The sequence below is a fragment of the Anabrus simplex genome, chromosome 3 (genome assembly GCF_040414725.1).
Source record: "Anabrus simplex isolate iqAnaSimp1 chromosome 3, ASM4041472v1, whole genome shotgun sequence".
NCBI lineage: Eukaryota > Metazoa > Arthropoda > Insecta > Orthoptera > Tettigoniidae > Anabrus > Anabrus simplex.
The window spans coordinates 278,924,180-278,950,628 of NC_090267.1; the positions used below are offsets into that span (position 1 = coordinate 278,924,180).

Genomic DNA, 26,449 nt, shown 5'->3' on the forward strand with positions numbered 1-26,449 from the left:
CCCCTTCCGCTACTAATAGCACTGATCCCCGCCCCCCGCCCCACTGCCCCTAGCCCAGCTCCACCAGGTGAGAGGAAACATAACACGTGCAGTAGTGTGGCAAGAAGCAAGTCAGAGTGAGGCTCAGATTTGAACCAGCTATAGAGAGTTTCACCAACTTCAATGGTAAGCTTTTACGTAATGCAATTGTGACGGAAACTCATTTCTTAAATTTCTGAGGGTTTCAAACCCATTAATTATGTATATCTCTTTCTTTCCAGAACTTGCCTTTTGAAAGGAATATTCATAAGAATTAAGCTATCAATATGGTAGTCATGCAGCACAGATCTTTGCCATATGACAGGTTTTTTCAGAAGCATTAGATTCCTTCTACCAGAAATAGATTATTTTTTGAAAGGAATTTTCATAAGAATTAGAGTTTTTAAGTATTCTGATGAAGATATGGTCCCATTTTCCTATTCCAAGACCAGAATTCAAATCTCCCTCAGTCAGTACACTGAAGCTACCAGCACTGCATGTCATATTTTCAAGAAATTAATTCAAATTTTAACATTGAAGAAAATGTTTTACAACAAGTGATGGACAATTTTATGTAAATACCAGCTGATGTACCCATGCTTCACAACAGAATTCTACATTATATATAGAATTTAGGTTAGGTAGTGTGTTTGTTGCAAGTAAAATTGTATTAAATTGCGTAGCTCTTAACGTTACCCTAGAAACGTAATGGGGAAGTTACCAAACATCTTTTCTTATGTGAAGACTGGGTTAGGGATTTTCATTGAAATGGTAGGCACGCTTGCCTACCATCAGTCACAATCAAGTTGGAGAGTTTTCATTATAAAGGCAGTCACTCATTCTCCACCTGCCTGTTTACATCCTCAGAAAGACTGTCTTAGTGGTTTTCCCAACTGAAATCAACATAGGTCATTACAATGACGCCAATTGAAGTGTTGCGATTAAAAGCAATGCTATCATATGAAATACTTGATCAAATGAAAAACCACACATTTTCTCACTTTTAACGAACAGTACTACCCTGCCAATCTAACATTCCAAAGTTCCAGAGCTGGAATGACCAGGCCGCAGAAAGCCGTGAACACTTTAATTTTGGGACTGGAGGGGCTGGGGGCTGGGGGGGGGACGAATAGTGTAGAGTCCCAGGGCAAAAACTATGCCCTTTTACTCATCTGTTTAATAGGAGTACCCAATGAGTCAGAAAATCTCAATTCACTACACTGGCGGCAAAAAAACTATCTGACTTGGAGGGAAATTATTTCTCCAGCCAGAGGAGAAACCCCTTCATCGCTGCTAATTTGGAATAAAGGAGCAGAGGAGGAAGCTTTTCTTTAGAAACAGCTCTTTTCAGGGTTAAATTTTGAGTTATTTATTGAACTGTGGTGGTGTAATTTTGAATAGGCCAAAATTGTAATTCTAGACCAGGTCATAAGTGAGCCTCTACCATTATTCCGTTAAGTTTCCACAATGATCATTCCAATCAGTGTGTCAGAGTAGGGACCGAATAGCTAGAATACTATGATTAACCAGTGTGTTACATACCAGCAGTATCAGAAAATGTATGAACCAGAGGAATGGCATGCTAAAGAAGAAAGTTATGTAACTCCCCAGCTATTTCCTGCCAATATTCAGGCAGGTTGTTATACTCAGTACACAGCAGCAATCCAGTCTATTAGAGCTGAGTGGCAGCATAAGAGACAAAGAATATCACAACAAACAATGGTCAATGTAATGTTATTGTTGATCAATTTTGTGACCTTTTGATATTGTAGGCCTTCACATTTAGGTTTCTTCCAATTCTAAAATACCATTCTTATCATAGTTGGTGTAGTATAACTGAATAAAAAATAAATGATTGGAAATTGTATTCTCTTTTGTCATGTAGTACTTTTTGATAGGACCAATAACATAGGTACTTAAAAATTAAATTTTAGGTGCCTTCCCCTAAACTAACTTTTCATCCAGGATGAATAAAATTGTTTATAGCTTAGACTGTAGTTTCTTATTCCCCGACTCTATATACCGATTTTCATTGAATTCTGTTTACCCATTTGCTTGTGGCACAGTGTTGATATGGACTTAGCAACAAAAATACAAATTCGAAACCGACTTTCAACCTATTAGGTCGTGTTACGTACATTTAGTACGTGTTGAAGAGATGTTAAGTACAGAACAAAAATGGCCAACCAGACACCAGTGGGATCCGAACCCACAACTTCCCGATTTTGCGTCGGTTGCTCTATCAATTGAGCTATGGTGGCCTAGGCCATCTTTGTTCTGTTGGAAAGGATCTAAGCTACAGGTCTGGTACTACCACCATCACACTGTAGAGTGCGCTTAAGTTGCCCACTGAGGGCAAAATCGGGAGGTTGTGGGTTCGGATCCCACTGGTGTCTGGTTGGCCATTTTTGTTCTGTACTTAACATCTCTTCAACATGTACTAAATGTACGTAACACGACCTAATAGGTTGAAAGTCGGTTTCAATTACAATGCGGTCGTGAAAATTCAATATTCATTGACTTGGCCCTCAACGGGCAACTTAAGCGCACTCTACAGTGTGATGGTAGTAGTACCAGACCTGTAGCTTAGATCCTTTCCAACAGAACAAAGATGGCCTAGGCCACCATAGCTCAATTGGTAGAGCAACCAACGCAAAATCGGGAGGTTGTGGGTTCGGATCCCACTGGTGTTTGGTTGGCCATTTTTGTTCTATACTTAACATCTCTTCAACACGTACTAAATGTACGTAACATGACCTAATAGGTTGAAAGTCGGTTTCGATTACAATGCAGTCGTGAAAATTCAATATTCATTAAAAATACAAATTCATTGATATCTCTGTTATCATAGCCGGTGCGGTAAAAATGTATAAGACTTAAATGATCAGAAATTTAAATCCACATAACTTTAGTGAAGTAGTGTTTATCGATAGGACCACTAATAATGTGAATATTTGAGAATTAAATTTTAGTGGCTCATACCCTGACTTTACATTTCAATTTTCACTAAATTCTCTTCAGCCATGTTCTCGTTATGCGCGTACATACAGACACACAGACAGAAATTACGGAAAAGTAAAAAGTACATGACCTTGTTGCTGTGGACATGAACGATACAGAAATATCATTCTTTTTAAATTCTGAGCAATGTACAGACAAAACTCTTATTTTATGTATAGACTACTTGATGTACCCATGCTTCGCTACAGGATTCTCAGAAAAACTGACTTTGTGGTTTTCCTAACTGAAGTCAACATAGGTCATTACAAACACGTCAGTAGGAATGTAGCGATTAAAAGCAATGTTATCACATAAAATACTTGATCAAATGAAAAACTACACATTTTGTCAATTTTAACGAACAGTACTATGGTTTTATTTTTCTTTATATAATAACAATAAGTTATTTTATTATTTTATCCACCTAATCAATACATTAAACACAAACAATTAGGACCTTGTCATTAATAAATTATTCGTTGACATAATATTTAAAAATATGGTGCATGTTTTGCCTTATTTATGTAGGCATCATCAGCCATGATTTGACCTTAAAAATAAAATCAGGCACCTGATTGACTTATAAATCAATGTTAAAATAGGACTGTAATAAAAAGAGTCTTAAAAGGTCGTGTATAAAAATTAACTTGTGGCAAAAATTATTAAATTTATAGCTTTACAAGGCTTGTAACTAAGAATAAGGTGAATAATACAACAGTTAATTGTGAACTTGTGAATTTAAGGAAGTTGATACATGATAATATTTAACTAGCAAGTGGTTAAAAATGGAAACACATTCCGAATTATAAGATCAAATGCTGTCTTGTTAAAATGTGATGGTAAACATTGACATTTAAAATATCATTAAAAGATAGTCTTAGGACTGCATGATCTAAATGTCAATAACATGTGGTATAATATTTTCACTTTATTGATGGCATGAAAGCTTACCAGCTATTAGTTGATGTTCAAATTTGATTTGGACCTCTTTGAACCATCCCACTTGATGTGATGTTTTGACGTTACTACGAATTGCAAGTTTTGTTGACGCGCTGGTCAAAAGGGACGATGCTAGAGTTGTGTGTAGGTAAGCATATTAATCATTGATTCTAAGGTGAAGTCTGTAATTGAAAACCAGAAACATGGTATTAATGTTGGATAAAGGACTCACTGTGAAAATTACGTGGAGAACGTGCAAACTTACCTCTTGGCTTACAGCGAGAGTAACTTGTTGTGTTGTGATCTTATGACCTGTTGGCAACTGTTGAGTTCTTACTGCGCGTGTTATAGTGGTGGGATCCCAGTGGAGGGGGTTGCGCTCGCGAAGGTGTGGCTGTGGGCCTGCTTGTTGAGCTTTAAGGGGAGCTGCTAGCAGAAGGGAAGGGGGAAGAAGAGATTGTATTATATATTGGAATGGTGGGAGTGCTTACTGGTTTAAAGTCGAAGATTTTGAAAAATTTACTTGTGAGGAGAATTGACTTTTGCAAAAGTATTGCGATCTGTTTGTACAAAGGACCTTTTTTTATCAATGACATCATTTAAGTTCCTATCTTTGTTGAACTGCTGGTCAAGAAATATGTATATGTTTTCGTACTCTGTCATGAGTTTACTTTTCACAATTTTTTTCAAGATATATAGATCCTGTTCTATGGTAGTAAATTTATGCCCTGTGTCCCTCATGTGGTTGGCCATTGCAGAAAATTTATTATGTTTCTGAGCATTGTAATGTTCGGCATATCTGGTTGAAAAACTGTGGCCAGTTTGACCAACAAAAGAAAAATTGCATGTAAATCATTTCAATCTGTATATACCTGATCCAAAATAATGGTTATCTGTAGCGTTAATTGAGTTATGATTTAAAAATAAATTACGATTGGTGTTTTTGTTGTATATGCTATTTTTACTTTCTTTTTTTTATTTTTAATTAGGGAATTGGTAATCGGTTGAATGCTATGGTTGGTAAACGTGAACGTAGCATATTTTGGTTTATTGGGTTTTAATGGGGTTAAATTTGTGGCTATATACCATATGTTATTGACATTTAGATCATGCATATAACTGATTATTTATCAGTCCTAATACCATCATTTAATGACATTTTAAATGTCAATGTTTACCATCACATTTTATAAGACGGCATTTGATCTTATAATTCGGAATGTGTTTCCTTTTTTAACCACTTGCTAGTTAAATATTATCATGTATCAACTTCCTTAAATTCACAAGTTCACAATTAACTGTTGTATTATTCACCTCATTCTTAGTTATAAGCCTTGTAGAATTATCAATTTAATAATTTTTGCCACATGTTAATTTTTATACACAACCTTTCAAGATTCTTTCTAATACAGCCCCATTTTAACATTAATTGATAAGTCAATCAGGTGCCTGATTTTATTTTTAAGGTCAAACCACGGCTGATGACGCCTACATAATTAAGGTGAAACATGTACCATATTTTTAAATAATATGTCAACAACCAATTTATTATTGACAAGGTCCTAATTGTTTGTGTTTAATGTACTGATTAGGTGAATAAAATAATAACTTATTGTTATTATATAAAGGCAAATATCATCAATATGGAACCAAAAATGATTTATATCACATGCAACAATACTACGATGCCGATCTAACAGTCCAAAGTCCCAGTGCTGGAATGACCAGGCCGCAGACTGCCGTGAACACTCCTCTGCCATTATTCTGTTAAATATGAACACTGCTCATTCCAATCAGTGTCTCAGAGTAGGGATTGAATTACCCAAATGCTATGATGAACCAGTGTGTAACATACCAGTAGTATCAGTAAATGTATGAACCAGAGGAATGGCATGCTGAAGAAGAAAGTTATCTAACTCCCCAGCTACTTCCTGTCAATATTCAGGAAGGCTGTTACACTCGGCACAACCGTGCGTGTTGATCGTATTGTTAGGGACGCGCAGCTGTGAGCTTGTATCTGGGAGATAGTGGATTCGAACCCCACTGTCGGCAGCCCTGAAGATGGTATTCCGTGGTTTCCCATTTTCACACCAGGCAAATTCTGGGGCTGTACCTTAACTAAGGCCAAGGCCGGTTCCTTCACACTCCTAGCCCTTTCCTATCCCATCGTTGCCATAAGACTTATCTATGTCGGTGCGACGTAAAGCAAATTTTAAAAAAATACTCGGTATGCAGCAGTAATCCTATCTCCCGGAGATGAGTGGCAACAGAAGACACAAAGCACATCACAACAAACAATGGTTAATGTAATGTTATTGTTGATCAGTTTTATGAGCTTACTATATTGTAGGCCTTTACATTTAGTTTTTTTTGACTCCGTGATATTAGGACGTCTTATAAAATTATTTATAGCATAGACTGTAGTTCCTTATTCTCCGACTTTACATACCGATTTTCATTAAATTCTGTTTACCCTTTTCTTGTGACTCAGTGCTGATATGGACTTAATAACAATAATCCAAATTCATGAACATCTCTGATCATAGCCGGTGTGGTAACAATTTATAAGACATAGATGATTGGAAATTTAATACAATATAACTTTAGTTATGTAGTATTTATCGATACCACCACTTAACATAAATATTTGTGATTTAAATTTTAGGCCTTCTCTTAAACTACAATTTTACTCAGCGTGAATAAAATTATTTATGGCCTAGACTATAGTGACTTATTCCCTGACTTTGCATACTGATTTTCATTAAGATAGGGCCATTAATAACATAAATATTAGAGAATTATATTTTAGGCCTTCCCCTAAACTTCCATTTTTCTCAGTGTGAATACAATTATTTATAGGCTAGATTGTAGCGAATTATTCCCTGACTTAGCCTACTGATTTTCATCAAGATACGACCACTAATAACATAAATATTTGAGAATTAAATTTTAGGCATTCCCTAAACTACCATTTCAATCAGTGTGAATACAATTATTTATGGCCTAGATTATGTCGACTTATTACCCCAACTTTGCATACCAATTTTCATTAAGATATGACCACTAATAACATAAATATTTGAGAATTACATTTTAGGCCTTCCCCTAAACTACCATTTCACTCAGAGTGAATAAAATTATTTATAGCCTAGATTGTAGCGACTTATTCCTCGACTTTGCATACCAATTTTCATTAAATTTTCTTCAATTGTTTTCTCGTGTGCGTATACATACATACATACATACAGAAATTACAGAAAATTAAAAAGTACATTTTCTTGTTACTGTGGACACGACTGATACAGAAATAACATTCTTTATAAATTCTGAGCAATGTACAGACAAAACTCTTCTTTTATATATTAGATTATTTATTGTCTTTAGTATATTCTTAAACAGTTCATAAAGGATATGGATTCTTCCATTTCTAAAATTATTAGACAGCAACAATGAGTATCTTAATCTGTTACAAGACGTTATGACTGAAGAAGTCTCAAATGAGATGAAACATGTTCCAAAGTATGTTTAATATATTTTAATATTAAAGAGTTTTCACTTGTAAAGTGAAGTGTATTGATTGGGTGGACCATTGAACCTAACACTAGCTCTTAATTTAAACTTTATCAATATGGATCTATATTATAAAGTTTGTAAATTATAGCCTTTGTCATGATGAAATGACATAGGCTGGGGGGCGCCTGTACTTTTATGACATCTGAATGCTACATAGTAATGCCACTATTGACTTTTCTATTCCTCTCTCTGATTGGTGATTCTAAGACCTGTGCAGTGTGTCACAGTGCATTAAAATTTCCATTATCTGCCAATGAATAACAGTCACCAAACTCTGCTAATCTGTAGGCCCTGTTCTTTTCTGTTGAAACCTTCACTATCCCCACAGCTTCTTCGTACAGACAAGAATGATACTGATAGGTGGTAGCTAGAACTATGGTTCCTTCAAATTTCACTTCACACACCTGCAATGGAGACAGCGTCTCGAGGTACATGCTGTAAAGGTGGTCTTGACGTTGTGATCTCTATCCGTAATCACTGGGATGTATGGAAGGAATGCCTTTCTGTCATGTGTCTCATCTTGTTACATCTCAGATCACTGCCAGTTGACAAAAGTTGACAAAAGTTGACAAAAGTACAGGTGCCCATAAGCCTGTGTCATTTCATCTTGATCAGGGCTACTGTAATGTAGGTGAAATGTCAACACTTTCAAAATGTCTATGGAGCCTAATATCCCGGATAAACATCAAGGCGTATCACTTATTTTATGCTGGGCTGAGTACCTCAGACAGTAGAGCACTGGCCTTCTAAGCCCAACTTGGCAGGTTCGATCCTAGCTCAGTCTGGTGGTATTTGAAGGTGCTCAAATATGTCAGCTTTGTGTCAGTAGATTTATTGGCATGTAAAAGAACTCCTGCAGGACAAAATTCCGGCAGCTCAGTGTCTCCAAAAACCATAAAAATGTAGTTAACGTGACATGAAACATGTTTTATTATTATAATATACCTTTACTGTCCTATCAAATGAATGTCCTTTCTAATAGTAGATGCGAGTTAACCATGAAAAATAATACATTTTTGTTTCATTATATCTAGTTATGTCTAAGAGGATAAAAAAGAATCTCCAGTGGAAGCTACATTTTTTCCTGGCCTCAGCCAAGAGACAGATATAACATTATTATATCCATCTAAAAAAAAAACCAGTAACAGTTATAATGTAGTATTAGGAATTGTAATGAAGAGGATATATCTAGATGTTCAACTTACTTCCACACCACATTATATTCAGGCTCGGTACAGCTGGGCTTACAGTCACAGAAAAGTCCAGGTTTCAGTGAGCCCTGTACCTTCAAACCATTCAATTCATCTGTAATAAAAGTCAAAACTGTGTTTGGTCATCAAGAAAAGACAGCAGGATTTCGTTTTTGTCGGTAATTTTTTGTATTGTGAAAAATGAAGAAATACGAACTCTGGACTCTGCTGGAATTATTTTATGTAACAGCAAGAAAATTTAAGTATGTGTGTAATAATTTTTTTAAGGGAATATGCAAGATATTGAACAGTATGAACATTGCAAATGCAAACAGTAATTTTTTTTATATGTAAGTTTTATGTAATTCTCTATGTCAAACTTGTAATCTGGTGTAAAATTTTGTAAGGTGCTTGATTTTGAAGCATCCTATACCACACGCACGGTTACCGATGTTGAAACAGGTGATGTAATTCCTTTCACGTCAGTAGGCCAGGAAATGACCGTATATGGTCATGCAATTGTATTGGCAAACAGGCATCTAGTGTAAGTTTGATCTTATTGGTTAATTGTGATCGGGCCACTTCCGGTCTTATGCCAGTTTCGGAAAAATAATGCATGTGATCGGCGTCATTTACATCCGAACGCCCTAGTGAGCGCTCGCGCTCGAGGGCTTCCCTCGAGAACTTCAGTTTTTAGTTGGTAAGTGTTATTTCAATGTTATTCTCAATGTTTTCTGGTTTTGTTTGATTTAATTTAATTACTTTGGTATTTCAGTATTTCCTTGCTTAATGTCATTTTCAAAGTTTTAAATTTAATGTGTCCAAGTTTGCCCTAGGTTCCCGTTGCTGTAATTTCAGTTCTATCACTTACTTTCGTTTTAAACTATACAATGTAATAACATCACCCTTCTACGTTAAATCAAATTTTCTCTAAGTTACTTAAGTATGTCTTAATTACGTGTCGTGGAACTGTATTTTGCAAAGTCTTTTAAACACCCTTCTTTTGTGCATAAGTATCAGTTACTATGTCATGATCTTGTTTCTTGTAATATTGGTTTTGATTATGTTAATATGATGAGTTTCGAGGTGATGATCGTAAACCTTTTCTCCCCCATAACACCATACTTTCCCATGGACTTCATAGGGTTCCTGCAGCTTCCAAATCCTTTCTTAGTTGTCATTTTTAGGCCTGTAAGTCTTCCCTTGTATTTGATTTAATTTTGCGTATTGATAGTTATCCATCACGTTTTCATGCTCTGATGTGAATTCACTGCTTCTGCATCATTTTACTATTTCTTTATTCACATTTTTTGTCAATATTTATTATATTTTGGGCTCAGTATTATTATTATTATTCTAATTATGATTATTTATTTATGTACGTGCTAGAAAACTGCTGTAACAAAAACAATTTTCCAATATCCATTCCTAACTTCTAATAATATTCCATTATGTTCATTCATTACATGTTAAGTATAATCATAATATCAGCTGGAAAGACTAATTTACAACAGAATCTGTCCAGCCATTTTCAATATTCTCCCCGCAGAACAAGCAGGCTTTAGAATGGAACAAGGTTGTGAGAACCAAGTACTTGCTCTGACAACATTCACTGAAGCTGGATTTGAAGAGAAGCTGAAGGTATTCTGAGATCTCACAGCTGCTTTAGACACTGTATGGAGGGATTGATTAACATATAAACTCCAGAAAACCTTACAATGCAAAAACACTACAAATCTAATCAATCGCATGCTTTCAGATAGAATAATTCAAGTGGTCATGAACAATGATCGTGTCAAGACAATTTTTCTATGCCAATGATACTTGCATAGCCACACAACATACAATATTCAACAGTCTTGAGGACATGCTAGCTACAGATCTCTGCTTACTGACAAATTTATTTCAAAATGACACCTGACACCTAGCACAACCAAAACTGACACATCTTGCTTTCATCTGAGTAAGACAATAGCCCAGACTACCTTGAAAGTGACTCTCCACGACAACTTTTTACCGTACAACCCAAACCCAAAATACCTTGGCGTAACACTGGACTGGACACTATCATACAGTAAACATGTCTCCAACCTTGCAGCCAAACTAAGTACAAGAAACAACATCCCATCTAAGCTCTCTGGTAGCACATGGGAATCCACAGCGGCAACTTTACGTATGTCCACATTAAGTCTAGTTTATACAACAGCTGAACACCGTTCTTCTGTCAGGCTGAATAGTACCAACACCAAGAAAATACACCATCCTGAATCAAACAGCGTGGATTAACAGCGGTGTTATCAAAACAACCCCAATGCACTGACTTCCAGTCCTTTGCCACATTCTTCCTCCAGGTCTGTGCCGCATGAACAATCTCATCCAAGAAGCAAATAAAATACAGGCCAATAAATCACTTCCAATTCACCATGACATCCATAGAATCGCTTTAATCCAACTGAAATCCAGAATACTCTTCCCTGCTGCTGGCTCAAAAAACTGATGAAAGAAAACTACTGTGAACTTGGAACCTTGAATGAAGAATGGACTGCTAAGGCCCCTGATGAACGGAGGTGATCTTTGACCCTACGCAGCCTCCACCTGGATTTCATCTTCCGTGTTGTGTATGGGTCGCATTAAACGGAGTACATACTGAGCATGGTAAGTGGCTCTGCGATGTGTTCTTAGGGCCTTCGACCTTCTCCAAGCTGTGACTGTGGTGAAGAATTCCAGACAATGCGACACACCACATTCAGATGCCCGCACAGAGCTTTTTCCGGAACTATCGACGACCTTCTGAAAGCTTCAACAACGGCTATTCAGTGGCTGCAACTAGTTCACATTATTCATTTGTTAGGCATTTACTTATATTTTGCATAATTTCTGTTTTTTTTTGTTTTTTTGTTTGTTTGTTTGTTTGTTTTGTGTATTGCACATATCTCTCTTGATTTCTACTTTATGTTTCATCTTGACTTTTTATATTTATTCTGTTTTGTAAATTAGTCATTGTGTTTTTCATCATGTTAATCTTAGTCAATTTGTGTGTAGCTTAACTTGTACCATAAGCTCAATACAGTAAATAAATAGACAATGTCAACAGTCAAGTAAAACTAGTGTACAAACCTTGTAAGAGTTAGCTTACCAAGATTTCTACTGAAGCACATTAGACCATCTATGGAGCAAGTGGTATCATTATCTGTAACAATGAGTAGTTAAAATATCAAATTCCAATATAAAATATACTAGTACAATACATAACCATGTACAATACTTTCAAGACAATCTCATGGCCTGCAGATAAAGCAGGATACATCATCAAAATGTGCTCAGGGAAACAGGAGAACTGAAGTAAGAACAATGGTTGTACCGGTAAATCAATAACATAATTAATTGTTATTGAAAATGATATTAATTATTAGGATAGTCTAAATGATACACAAGTGAAATGAAATTTTGTATATTTACCTTTAAAATCTTTTGAACAGAAAATCATTTTTTTCTTTTATATAAACACTTTTCTCAGGAGGTGGATTTTTTTACATATTTCTTGAAATAATGTGAACATTTTGGACTGTCTGTATCATTATGGCAATTTCCTTTCTATGTTAAAAAATACAAATACATGTTGAAAACACTCCGCTTGTTATGTAGTGAACTGTGATGAAAAGGGGGAGAGATTTGATTTCTACTTTATGTTTCATCTTGATTTTTTTATATTTATTCTGTTTTGTAAATTAGTCATTGTGTTTTTCATCATGTTAATCTTAGTCAATTTGTGTGTAGCTTAACTTGTACCATAAGCTCAATGTCAACAGTCAAGTAAAACTAGTGTACAAACCTTGTAAGAGTTAGCTTACCAAGATTTCTACTGAAGCACATTAGACCATCTATGGAGCAAGTGGTATCATTATCTGTAATAAATACTATTACATATTATAATAATAAAAATATAATTCTGTTCTATGAATTGTAGATACACTAGTCAACATTTCCATCTTTTTCTTGAACAGAGGACGTTAATCTACCTGGTCACACATGGTGTTCATAGGAAAATTTTCTAGGGCAGTCTTCAAGGCTCCTTTAATGTTGACAATTTCAGGTGTGTCTCCTTGCACACCATTTCCTAAAGCACCGAAAACAATTTGAACTCCAAAGGATTGAGATCTGGTACATGAGATAGCCAATCAGCAATGGAAATGGGTCATAATTGAGTGGTCTTGGACTTGTGTGCTGGAGCAGACTCATCTTGAAAGCTCCAATTCTTCCCCATTAGCAAAATTTAATTTTAGGGCTTTACTATAGAACAAAGCACTTGAGTTTTGGTACATCTTAACAGATGTTAAAAGAAAAAAGTCCACACCACCATCTGTTGATCCATCAGTCACCATAGGTCTGCATTTAGGGTGAACACACAGGTGGCAATTCCCTATCAATTGCTTACCTTGTTTTTTTCTTAAATTATTTCAAAGAACTTGGAAATTTATCAAACATCCTCTTGGTAAATTACACTGGCCAACAAAGAAAGAAACGTTGTCTGTTTCCTTTACAAAAACAGTCAATTCCAAAAAATAGGGGTCAAGGTACATGAATATCAGGGAACACTTTTATTAGCTCTTAGCTTTAAGATTATTGTATGTATTGAACTCTTCCACATACACTATTATCTATTTACCTTTTCAATGAAGTGCTTCTATTTCTTCAATTTTTATTTGTAGTCTTCTGAAGAATCTCTCATCTCATTCCAACAATATTGTAATATGTGGCGAGACGGAGAACTACAACTATGGGAAATATAATTTGAAGTTTTTATTTAACGTGTTTGAAGGATTTCATTTTTTGTAACTCTGGACTCTGCTGGAATATCTTTTATGTAATTGGAACATGTTTGTAATAATCTTTTTTAAAATAAGGAAACATCAAAATATATTGAACAGTATGAACATGGCAAGATGCAAAAGTGTTTTGAAGTGATTTTTTTTTTGTATGTAAATTTTATGTAATTCTGTATGTCAAAATTGTAATTTGATGTAAAATTTTGTAAGGTGATTTTTTGAAGCATCCTGTACCGCACACGCGGTTACCGATGTTGAAACAGGTGATGTACTTTCTCTCACATCAGTAGGCCAGGAAATGACCGTATATGGTCATGCAATTGTATTGGCGAATGGGAATCTAGTGTAAGTTTGATCTTATTGGTTAATTGTGATCGGGTTCTTTCCGGTCTTCTGCCGGCTTCAGAAAAATGATGCGTGTGCTCAGTGTCATTTACACCTGACCGCCCTAGCGAGTGCGTCCACTCGAGGGTTTCCCTCGAAAACTTCCGTTTTTATTGGTGTTATTTCAATGTAAATTTTATGTCATTCTCTATGTTTTCTAATTTTGTTTGATTTAATTTTATTCCTTTTGTGTTCCGGTATTTCCTCACTTAATGTAATTTTTAAAGTTTTAATTTAACGTGTCCAAGTTTGCCCTAGATTTCCGTTGCCGTAATTTCAGTTCTTTCACTTACTTTCGTTTTAAACTATTTTTCTCTAAGTTACTTAAGTATGTCTTGATTCCATGTCGTGGAACTGTATTTGTTAAAATCTTTTAAACACCCTTCACTTGTGAATTAAGTATCTGTTGCTATGTCATGATCTTGTTTCTTGTAATATTGGTTTTGATTATGTTAATATGATGAGTTTCAAGGTGATGATCGTAAATATTTTCTCCCCCATAACGTCATACCTTCCCATGGACCTCATAGGGTTCCTACACCTTCCACAATCCTTCTTAGTTATCATTTTTAGGCCTGTAAGTGTTCCCTTGTGTATGATTTAATTTTACATATTGAAAGTTATCCGTCACGTTTCCATGCTCTGATGTGAATTCCCTGCTTCTGTGTCATTTTACTATTTCTTTATTCACATTTTATGTCAATATTATTTTTTTGGTTCAGTATTATTTTTATTAATATTATATTTTTTATTATTATTTATTTGTGTACGCGATCAAATACTGTTACAAATAGTTTGCAAGTAGAGATGAGTTCCAATTACCCTGACCCCTTATTTCAATCTCTAAAATGTCTAGATGGAGTCTCTCTCCATGCTTGTCACTTCATAGTGCCAGAATTGCTAGGAAAGTAGTCAAAATGAGAGCGAAGAAAGTGGATCGTCAGTGATATATTACAACCTCACTCTTGGGATGATCTCAACCAACCACAGAAATTGAGGGCATATGACGCTGTTGATGGTGATTCGTCTACAGGATGCCTTCAGCAAATCCGTTGGTGTTATTCGACAAGAGTATGCGATATAGCAGCACTGGGTTTCATCCTCTCCTTACCCCACCATCATCATATGCACTATAATATAACACTAATATACTCCACTGTTGTGGTGCAAATTATATCTTACTGAAATTCTCAAGAACAAACTACAGGGTGTCTCAAACCTTTTGGGTCCAATTGAAACAGGTGATGGTGGGTCCACAACCGATTACATTGAGATAAGGAACCAATGGTCGGATATGCATATTTATACACATACACCACATAACAACAACATAGATCATAGTAATTGCACAAAGTAACGACTGCCAGTCTCAATGCATGCATGGCAATGGTGCGTGAAGTTCTGCTGCACTCTCTCAAACATTCCTGGTGTCTGTTGGACCAGGAGACAGGCAGCTTGGATCCTAGCAAGCAGGTCTTCATCCATTTCTACGGGGATATCATACACCAACGACTTGACGTAACCCCAGAGGAAAAAGTCTAGAGGTATGAGAGCCGGTGATCTGCTGGCCATGGGACAGGACCTCCCTTTCCAATCCAACAATGAGGGTATGTCAGTAAATTGAAAATGTTAAGGATTCACCTTTTCAATACAATGACAATTTATTGATGGGAGTTAGATCATATGTTGATTAAACAAGATTGGTTCTAGTTTCTACGCTCATTGCGCATCATCATCAGCCAATGAATCAATTGAGCAAATCATAACTAAACAAAAAACAATATAAAACACATGATAAGCACCTACAAAGACAAATATTAAATAGTAACAAGTTAAAATTGTGGTACAAGATGATGAGAGTATGGTGCATCTGACCATAAAGTAAAATTCTATAAAATCTGAGAAGGTAACTCAGTTGTTAAGTCTTGATACACAAGAAAATAGTCCAGCTTGAGGCTTATAGATCATAAGGTGTATCTTTAGTTTTGTTAAAAAGAAACTGCAAAACATGTGTTATCTGTGGGAAGAATAAATCTTGTTCTCTTAATCTGTGGTCAACAGGCTTAACTCAGGTGGTTCCGAAGCAAACAATGTGGTCGTGTGAAGATCATAATTTGAACCAATGTTATGATTCCCAGTTTGATATGGAATCATGGAGACCTTAAGCAGTGTGTTGGTGCAGTTGTTTAAAGGAGTGGAGCTGGGCTACTTAAGAGTGCAATAATAGAGGCCGAGTAGCCTGCTACTCCTTTCAAGCTCCAACAATCAACCCTGCAGCCATATCAACATAGCTTGGTTACCTAATACACCAAGTATCAAATTTTCTACTTAGGCTGATACAGTGTATAATCAACTCCTCACAGATTCATCTACACGTTTGTTACTTTTGTACATACTTGTATACTTTTATTATACGTGTCACATTATATTGTGTTCAGTGTTAGCACCATAGCACTCGGTCCACAACCAGAACCTACTGAATTCTATCTGAAACACCATGTGTCTAAAAACATTTTACTCAAGTTGATCTACAACATAGAGCACCTCATTTGTACTTTTATACCCAGACCTTTTAACGTGTTTGGTGTAGTTGTATTATATATTGCTCACCTATGTCACTCGTAATATTTCACTTTTATTTGCAACATTTTGAGCACCATAGCACTTCGCCTAATCCAACCACACATCATAATGTTAATTATATATTTCATAATGTTCTTACTGCTTAGAAACATCTTTTAGGATTTCGTCAAATATTGTATATTGTTTAAATACGGCTGATGATGACCCCGAGTAGGGTTGAAACTAGTCCCGTATAATGTAAATACATGCATTGTAAATATAACTATGTATTGATTAGGTGGAAAACTTTTCTGTTTATAATTTATATGTAAAAACTCTAAAACTACAAAATAGTTTGTAAAATATCAATCAACCTCACAAGAAAGAAATATACAAAAATTCACTTGACAATTAAGAGGTAATTCAAATCCTAAGACTAGACATTCAAGAAGTACCTAGCTGGGCCATGTATGGAGAGATTCCTTATTAATACACGTTACTTGACCTATTTATAATGACTGCTATGGAGAAGCATGGGTCCTCTACTTAGTTTTTAAGTTATCTTACAGTTATATGGCTGAAGATGGCCTAAAAATGTAGGGCCAAAACTAGTACCATAAATACAATAATATAACTGTGTACTAAATTGAACTTGTATTGATTAGGAGGAACATCCTTCAATATTGTATTTATCCATTCATGATTATGAGATACTAGATGGAACAGAATCACATTGAAGGCCAAACTGTTTACAGAAGAGGTTCTCCTATATGCCATCAGATGGTGTCGTGCAGAAAATGTTGGTACTCAGTGGGTAGTTTGTGACAGTAAATGTAATCAATTTTAGCAAACATTTCGTATACCGTATTCACCTTTACTTGAAGACCACACAATCGATGCCATCCTTGGAGTACAAACTTTGCTAAGAGATCCTAAATTTTACTAATAATATGAGGTGGTTTTTTTTTTTTGTTGCAAAAGATATACTCACATCTGAGAGGCATGAAGTGATGTGTGCAGTTACAGAGTTTGATTTGAGCTTCGGCACGACATTGTAAAAGACAAGCAGAGTAGCTATAATATGGGTAACTGACGAGGGAGATCTCATCTGGAAACACACAGCCTCTCTGAGCCACAGAGACAGCACGCAGTGCGGGGTCGTTCATGATCTCCTTCACCTGGTATACATAAACATCAGAATGGTCTAGTAGATAAGCAGAGTTGCTGTATTAAATAAGAGAATACAGACCTTTCAAAGACAAAATTATGTATGTGATATATATTACAATGCCATTTATGACCAGAAAACCCATAAAAGGAAAGTAGATTGATTCCATATCTCACTCAAGCATGTTATGAGTCTATGTAAGGCCATGAGCATTCGAGGGAAATGTTTACTTGCTGCAGCGAACAAAATGGATGTACGAGAGATCAGTGAGGCTGAAAGGGGCATGATTATTGGTGCCCACTGATTCAGTCATTCCATCAGTGACATTTCTGGCAAGTTCCAGATACCACGTTCAGCAGTGAGTGATGTAGTGATAAGATAGAAATTCTAGGAGATTAAAAAAAAAAACACCTTGACCAGGGAAACCAAAACTATTAACAGATAGGGAGCATCAATGCCTTTGACGTGTGTTGAAGTCAAACTGGCAAGCTTTGTGTACTTTCGATTGGAATATGGAAGTGTGCCAGTATTCATACCATTTGTCAGGAGTTGCTCGCACTTGAGTTCTACAGACAAGCTGTGCAGGGCACATAAATCCAGAAACACTAAACTGAATGCTTGCCACCGATAACAGAAGTACAAACGGCATCTGTGGACTCTAGAACAATGAAAGAGCATCGAGTGGAGTGATGTGTCTTGCTGGCAATCCAATGGTGAACATTAGGTGAGCATTACTTACCAGAGTGCTGTGTTCTCACTGTGAAATTTGGCAGAGGAGGCCTGTTTTAAATAGTCTGGTTTTGGTCCACTGGTTTTAGTTCCTCAAACCATTAATCCCAAACCCTATCAGGCAATATGACAATGATTTCAGACTGTCCCTTTACATTTTCAACATGATTATGCACTTGTCCATAAAATAAAGACCATAAGCAAATGGTTTGTTAAAATGGGAGTGAATGAAATTGAATTAGCAGTCTAAAAATGCTAACTGATCATCTTTACAGAGCTGGATGATAGCAGGACTAAACTGCCCCTAAATGTCTACAGAACTGCTTGCTGTGTTACAGGAGGAATAGAAGAAAAAATATGCAGACATCTACCGAAACACAGTGGAAAGTTTACCTGGAAGGGTAGGGGCTGTGATAGCGGCAAAAGGCGGAACTATGTCATACTGACACCAACAATTTGCTTTACGTCACACTGACACAGATAGGTCTTATGGTAATGATGGGATAGGAAAGGGCTAGGAGTGGGAAGGAAGTGGCAATTGCCTTAATTAAGGTACAGCCCCAGCATCTGTCTAGTATGAAAATGGGAAACCACGGAAAACCATCTTCAGGGCTGCCAACAGTGGGGTTCGAACCCACTACCTCCCGAATGCAAGCTCACAGCAGCGTGACCCTAACCATGTGGCCACTTGCTCGGTATATGCTGACACCATGGCAAGTCCAGCTGTGCCAGTACCTATAAGTATCCAGCCAATAATGACAATGCATTGTATGTACTACATCATCTAACAAATGTGATACTGTGTGTTTATAGTACTGCTTAACTGAGCACACAATTGCAGAGAACTATCTGCAGCAAGGAAACATTCATCATCTCCTTAGGTTGCAATGCATAGACAGAATAGAATAACTAGAGATTTAACTTAAAAGCAGTAAGTTCAAACAAAATAAACATTCGCACAAAAATATTAGTGTGCCCTACACATGATCAGCTGACTGAGTTGGTAGTTCAGTGGAAGTGTGTCCAATTCATGATTCCAAGTTCGTGGGTTTGATCCCCGCTGAGGTAGTTGATTTTTTAAGTACGGTCAAAAACCTTGGCACTCCATATTGTTGTTGGCATGTTAAAGATCTCTGGTGGCATACTTAGTGTCACCTAACAAAATTAGATTAACTCAGCCATAGTATCTGTCCTGCCTAGCTTTCATTGCTAGCAAGTAGCAGAAAGTAAACATTGATAGGCATGCTGCCTAGATGGCATCACTTCATAAGATCTGCATGGTGGTGGTGGTGGTGGTGGTGACGGCAGCGGCGGCGGTGGCAGTGGCGGTGGATCCAGTCAAAGCACTATTTAGAATACAGTCCGATCTAGACAGAATGGGATAATCTTGCATACTTACAACATTTTTGTTTCTATTTGGTATTTAAAAAGTTGTTATAAACTATTACAGTATTTTAATTTCAACGTCTAGCAGAGATAATGAACATAGGAAAAGATGTGCACAAACAATCACATCCCATGCTTCTACATCAAGTGCTACACCAACATACTCTGTGGCAAGCTTCCTATTCCTAAACTTGTAACTGTAGCTCACAATGACAAAACTAGCTTGGGATCCTCTGCAACCTCATAGAGGTTAAGTTGTGATTATTCTTGTGGGGATGCACATTCACTTTCCACACTAGCCTTGTGGCCAGCTAAGTGTACATCTACAGTCAACAGATTTTATGGCAGGGATGTTCAGTTAACAAACCTGGCCACCCTGGTCATCACAGCAGTATCCTAGCATTCTTGAGGACCAGGATTATGTTCCTTCCTCTGGATCTGAACTTTCTGGAAACATCTTGAGGACTCTCTGCATATCTAAATGAGACTCTCCTGTGCTTTGTAAACCACTTCTTAAGTTTTCGGCTATTCAAGTTTCTTTTTTTTTTTTTTTTTTTTGTTTTTTTTTTTTTTTGCTAGTTGCTTTACGTCGCACTGACACAGACAGGACTTAGGGCGACGATGGGATAGGAAGAAAGGCCTAGGAGTTGGAAGGAAGCGGCCGTGGCCTTAATTAAGGTACAGCCCCAGCATTTGCCTGGTGTGAAAATGGGAAACCACGGAAAACCATCTTCAGGGCTGCCGACAGTGGGGCTCAAACCCACGATCTCCCGGATGCAAGCTCACAGCCGCGTGCCTCTACGCGCACGGCCAACTCGCACGGTTATTCGAGTTTCTGTATTATACAGTGTCTCTTTCAGAACAACAGGAAAAGTACAGTATTTCTAGAGATAGGGGGCCAACTGTGCAAAAATTTCCAGTCCAACAATACATTCCTCCATTCTTTTATAAGAGTCTCAGAGAACAACACATCTAGCAGCTATGGATTGAATCTGCTATTCAGTAGAAAAAGAAAACATCAAATGTGTTTTTCACATTCTTAAATCACTGACAATGAGACCTGGCTGGATAAATTGTGACCAGTCATCAGTTTGTTTCCATTCAGCTGTTTCGAATACAGGGCTGTCAACCTTTTTTTTATTTTTTTTTTTTTTATTTTTTTTTTACCATTTGTTTAAAGTCTCACTGACTCAGACAGGTTTTATGGTGATCATGGGATAGGACAGATCTAGAACTGGGAAGGAAGTGACCACGGGCTTCATTAAGGTACAGCACCAGCATTTGCCAGGGGTAAAAATGGGAAACCATGGAAAACCATCTTCAGGGCAGCCAACAGTTGGGGTATGAGCCCACTATCTTATGAATACAAGCTCACAGCTCACAGCTGTGTGACCTGAACTGCGTAGTCAACTTGCTCAGTGACTGCCATCATAAAGACCCAATTTTCAAAGATAAGTAGATCAGATTATCTGCTTTTGTTTTTGTACATTCTTGCCATATGTTCCATAAATGCTCTGTCTTATATGGTACTATGAAAGAAGAAGATTTCCATCCCAACTAACACGCAACATTATAGAAATTGCTTGTCTTGGAGAAATCAATCTCTCAGCATACTTGATGCTCCTGTTGACAATAAATTAGGTTCTTTCTTGAATCAACACACAGGTTTGTTTCATCATAACTGTGCCATATTGAAGAAGTGTGAATCGTAACTTATGGGACACTTGGTCCTGTACACATGCAATTTCTTTTTCTCAAGAAGATTTCAGGTGACAGTTCAATGTAGTTACTTTTAATTTGGATGCTTGAACTGGAAATTACCATACTTTGATTGTTTGGAAATCCTTGCACATAATTGGTCCGAAGCCAAAATGTGATGACTGTTGTCTTGTCTTTCTTGCTTACCATCTTGTTTGGCTTGGCATCATTGGCTTGATCGCTTGATTCGGAGTCGGACGTGCTCCAAGGGAGTTTCCTCCCTCGGGAGATAGTTAGCCAGTTCATGGGAGTAGCAGGGGTAAGTTTTGGCTTCTTTCATTGTAACTTTCTTTTCTAAATTTATATTTCAGTGTCTAAGGATTTCCAGTTGATCTTTGGATAGTTTTTTATACTAATATATTTTCTCAAAAGTAGTCATTCTGAAGACTACTCATGTAATGTGGATGAGCATGTACTTTTAACCCTTAATTAGTGGTGCACAGAGATTTTGATTTTATTTTGCATGAAACAGTAATTCTCTCTTCACCAATGGACCTCCCAGCCCATGCAGCTTCCCCTTTGTTCATTTGGAGTTATCTTGTCTCTGGAATTCATTAGACTGTGCTTCCCTTGTGTGAGAGAGGTGTTAATCTAGCAACAACTGTAATCGCCTGGGCATTTCTTCCATGCACGACTAACAACAAGCACTATCGGAATTTAAATTAGAGTGAGATTTTGTTCCCCCTGTTGACTCCTATACATCTGATTTACCTGTAAAAATTATGAGTAAGCAATATTTGGATATAGTTCAAGTGTTTTCAATTAATTCTCTATGAAATAATTCTATTACTAAATCTTTTTTTTACCCAGATGAAAACTCCATGTGTGACCAATAGAGGCAGTTTTTCCATATAAAAATTAATGCAATGCTACGTTTAGCTGAAAGCAATTACCTGTATAATCAATAAAAATATTTATCCTCATTCACACCGTAACTCTAACACGTCTATTTTATCTACTTTCTACAGTTAAATCATAACTCAAGAGGAGGAACGAATTACCTAGTATTTTAGAGCACACTTGGGTTTTTGAGGGTATTTGCCTTTGTTGTTTTCTTTTTCCAAACTAGTAATTTGCAATTTCTAATTTATGTTTCATATAAGATGATTAATATTGATTTCATTAGTTCATTTACGACTGACCGACCACCACTGATCTGCATTTAGGGCAGTCGCCCAGGTAGCAGATTATCTATCTGTTGTTTACCTAGTCTTTTCTTAAATAATTAAAAAGAATTTGGAAATTCGTTTAACATTTCCCTTGGTAAACTATTCCAAACCCTAACTCAACTTCTTCTAAATGAATATTTGTCCCAATTTGTCCTCTTGAATTCCAACTTTATCTTCATATTGTGATCTTTCCTACTTTTAAAAATACCACTCAAATGTCTTTGTCTACTAATGTCATTCCACGCCATTGCACCACTGACAGCTCAGAACATATCACTTAGTCAAGCAGCTCATCATCTTTCTCCCAAGTCTTCCCAGCCCAAACTTTGCAACATTTTTGTAACGCTACTCTTTTGTTGGAAATCATCCAGAACAAATCGAGCTGCTTTTCATTGGATTTTTTCCAGTTCTTGAATCAAGTAATCCTGGTGAGGGTCCCATACTCTGGGGTCTCACCAGAGACTTATATGCCTTCTCCTTTATATTCTTACTACAACCCCTATATACCCTCATAACCATATGCAGAGATCAGTACCCTTTATTTACAGTCCCGATTATGTGATTACCCCAATGAAGATCTTTCCTTATATTAACACCTAGGTACTTACAGGGATCCCAGTAAGGATCCCATCAATGCAGTAATTAACACTTTCACTCCGGTTGACTGCTGTAGCAGTTGGGTGGTAGCTGTGCCACTATACTCACAATGCTGGAGTGAAAGGGTTAACCGTGAGAGGACTTTCACCCCATCAACATAGTAATTAAAACTGAGAGGACTTTTCCTATTTGTGAAACTCACAACCTTACTTTGAACTCCGTTTATCAATCATACCATTGCCTGCTGTTCATCTCACAACATTGTCGAGATCTTAATGCAGTTGCTGACAATCTTTTAGCTTATTTATTACTCTACACAGTATAACCTCATTTGAAAAAAAGGCTCATCTCTCATTCCAGTTCTTTACTCATATCACTTATATACGAAAACATAAAAGGTCCAATAATACTGCCATTCTTAATGAGTACAGCATCAGATAATGCTTCACCTACTAAAACTTGCCGAGTTATATTTTCAAGAAAATATAGAAACCAGTTCAGTCACTCTTCTGTGCAGTCAAATTACACTCATTTTTGCTAGTAGTCTCCCAATATCTACTCTATAAAATGCCTTAGATAGGTAAATAGTGATACAGTCATTTTCACCTCCTGAATCTATGATATTTGCTCCTACTTGCTGGAATCATACAAGTTGAGCTTCAGTGGAACAGAAATAATGCTTTCCCAAAGGTTACACGCAACACGTGTCAACCTGACTGGAATGTAATTTTTGGCTTTCCTTTCTACACGGGCCTACTATAGCAACTCTCTATTCATTTGGTATAGCTCCTTCAAGCATGCAAATGGTAATTAAGTAAGTACTTCAGATATGGTACTATATCCTGACCAATTGTCTTTAGTATATCCCCAGAAATCTTATCAAATCCAGCTGTTATTCTAGTTTTCAATTTTGTCCCTTACTGTATGTCTTTTTTATCGTAGGTAAGTTTCAATACTTCGTTAGTATTGGTCACCTCCTCTATCTGAACATTATCCTTGAAACCAACAATCTTTACATACTGCTGAATGAATACTTCTGTCTTCTGTAGATCCTCATATACACACTCCCCTTGTTCATTAATGATTCCTGAAATGTCCTTCTTGGAATCCGTTTCTGCCTTTAAGTACCTGTACATGCCCTTCCAATTTTCACTAAAATTTGTATCTCTGCCAATTATGCTTGTTATCCTTAGTTGACTTCTTCGCTAGATTCAATTTCCTAATAGATTCCTTCAATTCTTCCATACTTCCACAACTATTTCTTTCCACCCTCTACGTCCTTCTTGATCTCTTTACTTCTCTGTTATAATATAGCAGGTCTTTACCATTTCTTACCATCTTTAAAGGTGTTTTCACATTCCTCAACAATTGCTTCAAGCCCATTCCAGAGTCTGTTTACATTTTTACTTTCCATTTTCCACCAATCATAATTACTTTTTAAATACTCCATCATGCCTGCTTTATCAGCCATATGGTACTGCCTAATAGTCCTACTTTTGTGACCTTCCATTCTATCACATTTATTGTTAACTATGACAAAAAAAGCTTTGTGATCACTAATACCATCTATTACTTAAGTTTCCTTATAGAGCTCATCTGATTTTACCAGCAAAACTGTCCAGAATATTCTTCCCTCTAATTGTTGTACCTTACAAATTCTTCTTCCTATCATGTCTCTATGATAAACACTCCAGTTCCATGAGAAAATTTCTGCATTAATTATATCATTTCTCAGCCATGATTCAACTCCTATTACAATATCTGAAAACTACCTATTCCTTTCTTTACAATGTTCCTACATTTCAACACTAACATTTTTATGTCATTCCTACTTGACATCCACATCCCTGTATCTTTATCACCGCTCCCTATTCCACACCGTTTCCCTGAATGTACCTCCCGATAACCCTTCTAAACAAACATCCTAGCGTATACGTACCACTGCGGCTCAAGTGAAGGCCATCTGAGCATAGATCCCTATCTCTTACCCACCCATTAGGATCTATAAATCTCACTCCCATTTTCCTACATACCCATTCCATAGTCTAATTTAAATTCCCAGTTAGGCTCCAGTCAGTATCCCTCCTACACAGTACCACAATGATGATAATCGTTGCTTCCTTAAACTTCTTCCGTGCTGCTGTACCCTCCCTCTTCCTATCGTCTACTCTACATTTCCCTTTCCTAAGGAGGATAATTCATTGCTTCCCGTTTTGAAAAATTATGTAAAAGTAACCTACAGGTACCCAAGATGACATCTCCTAATCTCACTGAAGGACACTGCAAATAATTTGGAAGGAAAAAACTGCATCAAACAATAAAAAAAATGTTGTGCATTCTGAATACCACAGATTACCTCAGTAAGTGTCTAGTAACATGATTATTCTTGTGCAACTAGACAAGGGCATTGTTATCCTGTTTGTGCTAATTTTAGAATGGGAGTAGTTCATTGTATTAACACACAGGTTTGTTTCATCATAATTGTGCCGCATTGAACAAGTAATTAGTGAATATTCAAGATAAACTTAAATATTATAACTAAATGGTCCGCCTATTCAATACAATATATAATTTTTTATATTTAGTACATGTTTCGTCCCCTAAGGGACATCATCAGCTAATAATAAATTAACATTAATATATCAGAAATACAAAATAGATATTATTAAAATTGGAAAGACACATTAAAATATTGATATATGGTTATGACATTGAAATTAAGATCTTAGAAATTTTTTTAAAATTGTAACTCATATGATAGATAAAACAGTTAATTGTCCATTTTACTCTTGTTGATATTCTTGGAAAATACCAGTTTTGCTTTATAAAACCTTAAATGATCAATTGTTGTAAATAGCACACTTGATCTGTATCTCTTGATGAAAGATTTGTTAAAACTTTAATATGCATTCCTTAGATAGTATAATATATTGAATGCTTCAGAATTTAAAGTCAGCTCGGGGCCGTTGTGGGAAAGTTCCTTGTGGTAATGGATATAATTTTATCTGAAATGAAATGAAAAAATAAGTGTAAGTAATGTGAAATGGAAGATGAAATGAATATAATTTAATAAAATCGTATTTCTTACTCCTTATTATTGGCCCCGATGTGCGGAGAAGGACTCGCTTCTACCGAGGTAAGTGTGCATCT

The 26,449-nt window shown here is 36.4% G+C and overlaps 1 protein-coding gene across 1 annotated transcript in view; it reads right to left on the minus strand.

Moving 5' to 3' along the window:
* The window catches only part of LOC136866775 (sodium channel protein Nach), a 90,790-nt gene that overhangs the window by 18,810 nt on the left and 45,531 nt on the right, over positions 1 to 26,449 (minus strand). Inside the window, exons 7-9 of the mRNA XM_067143882.2 lie at positions 17,484 to 17,670; positions 12,572 to 12,625; positions 8,736 to 8,835 (exon numbers count right to left, since the gene is read on the minus strand). Of these exons, the coding sequence (XP_066999983.2) occupies positions 8,736 to 8,835; positions 12,572 to 12,625; positions 17,484 to 17,670 (341 nt within the window). The remainder of the gene's footprint in view (positions 1 to 8,735; positions 8,836 to 12,571; positions 12,626 to 17,483; positions 17,671 to 26,449) is intronic.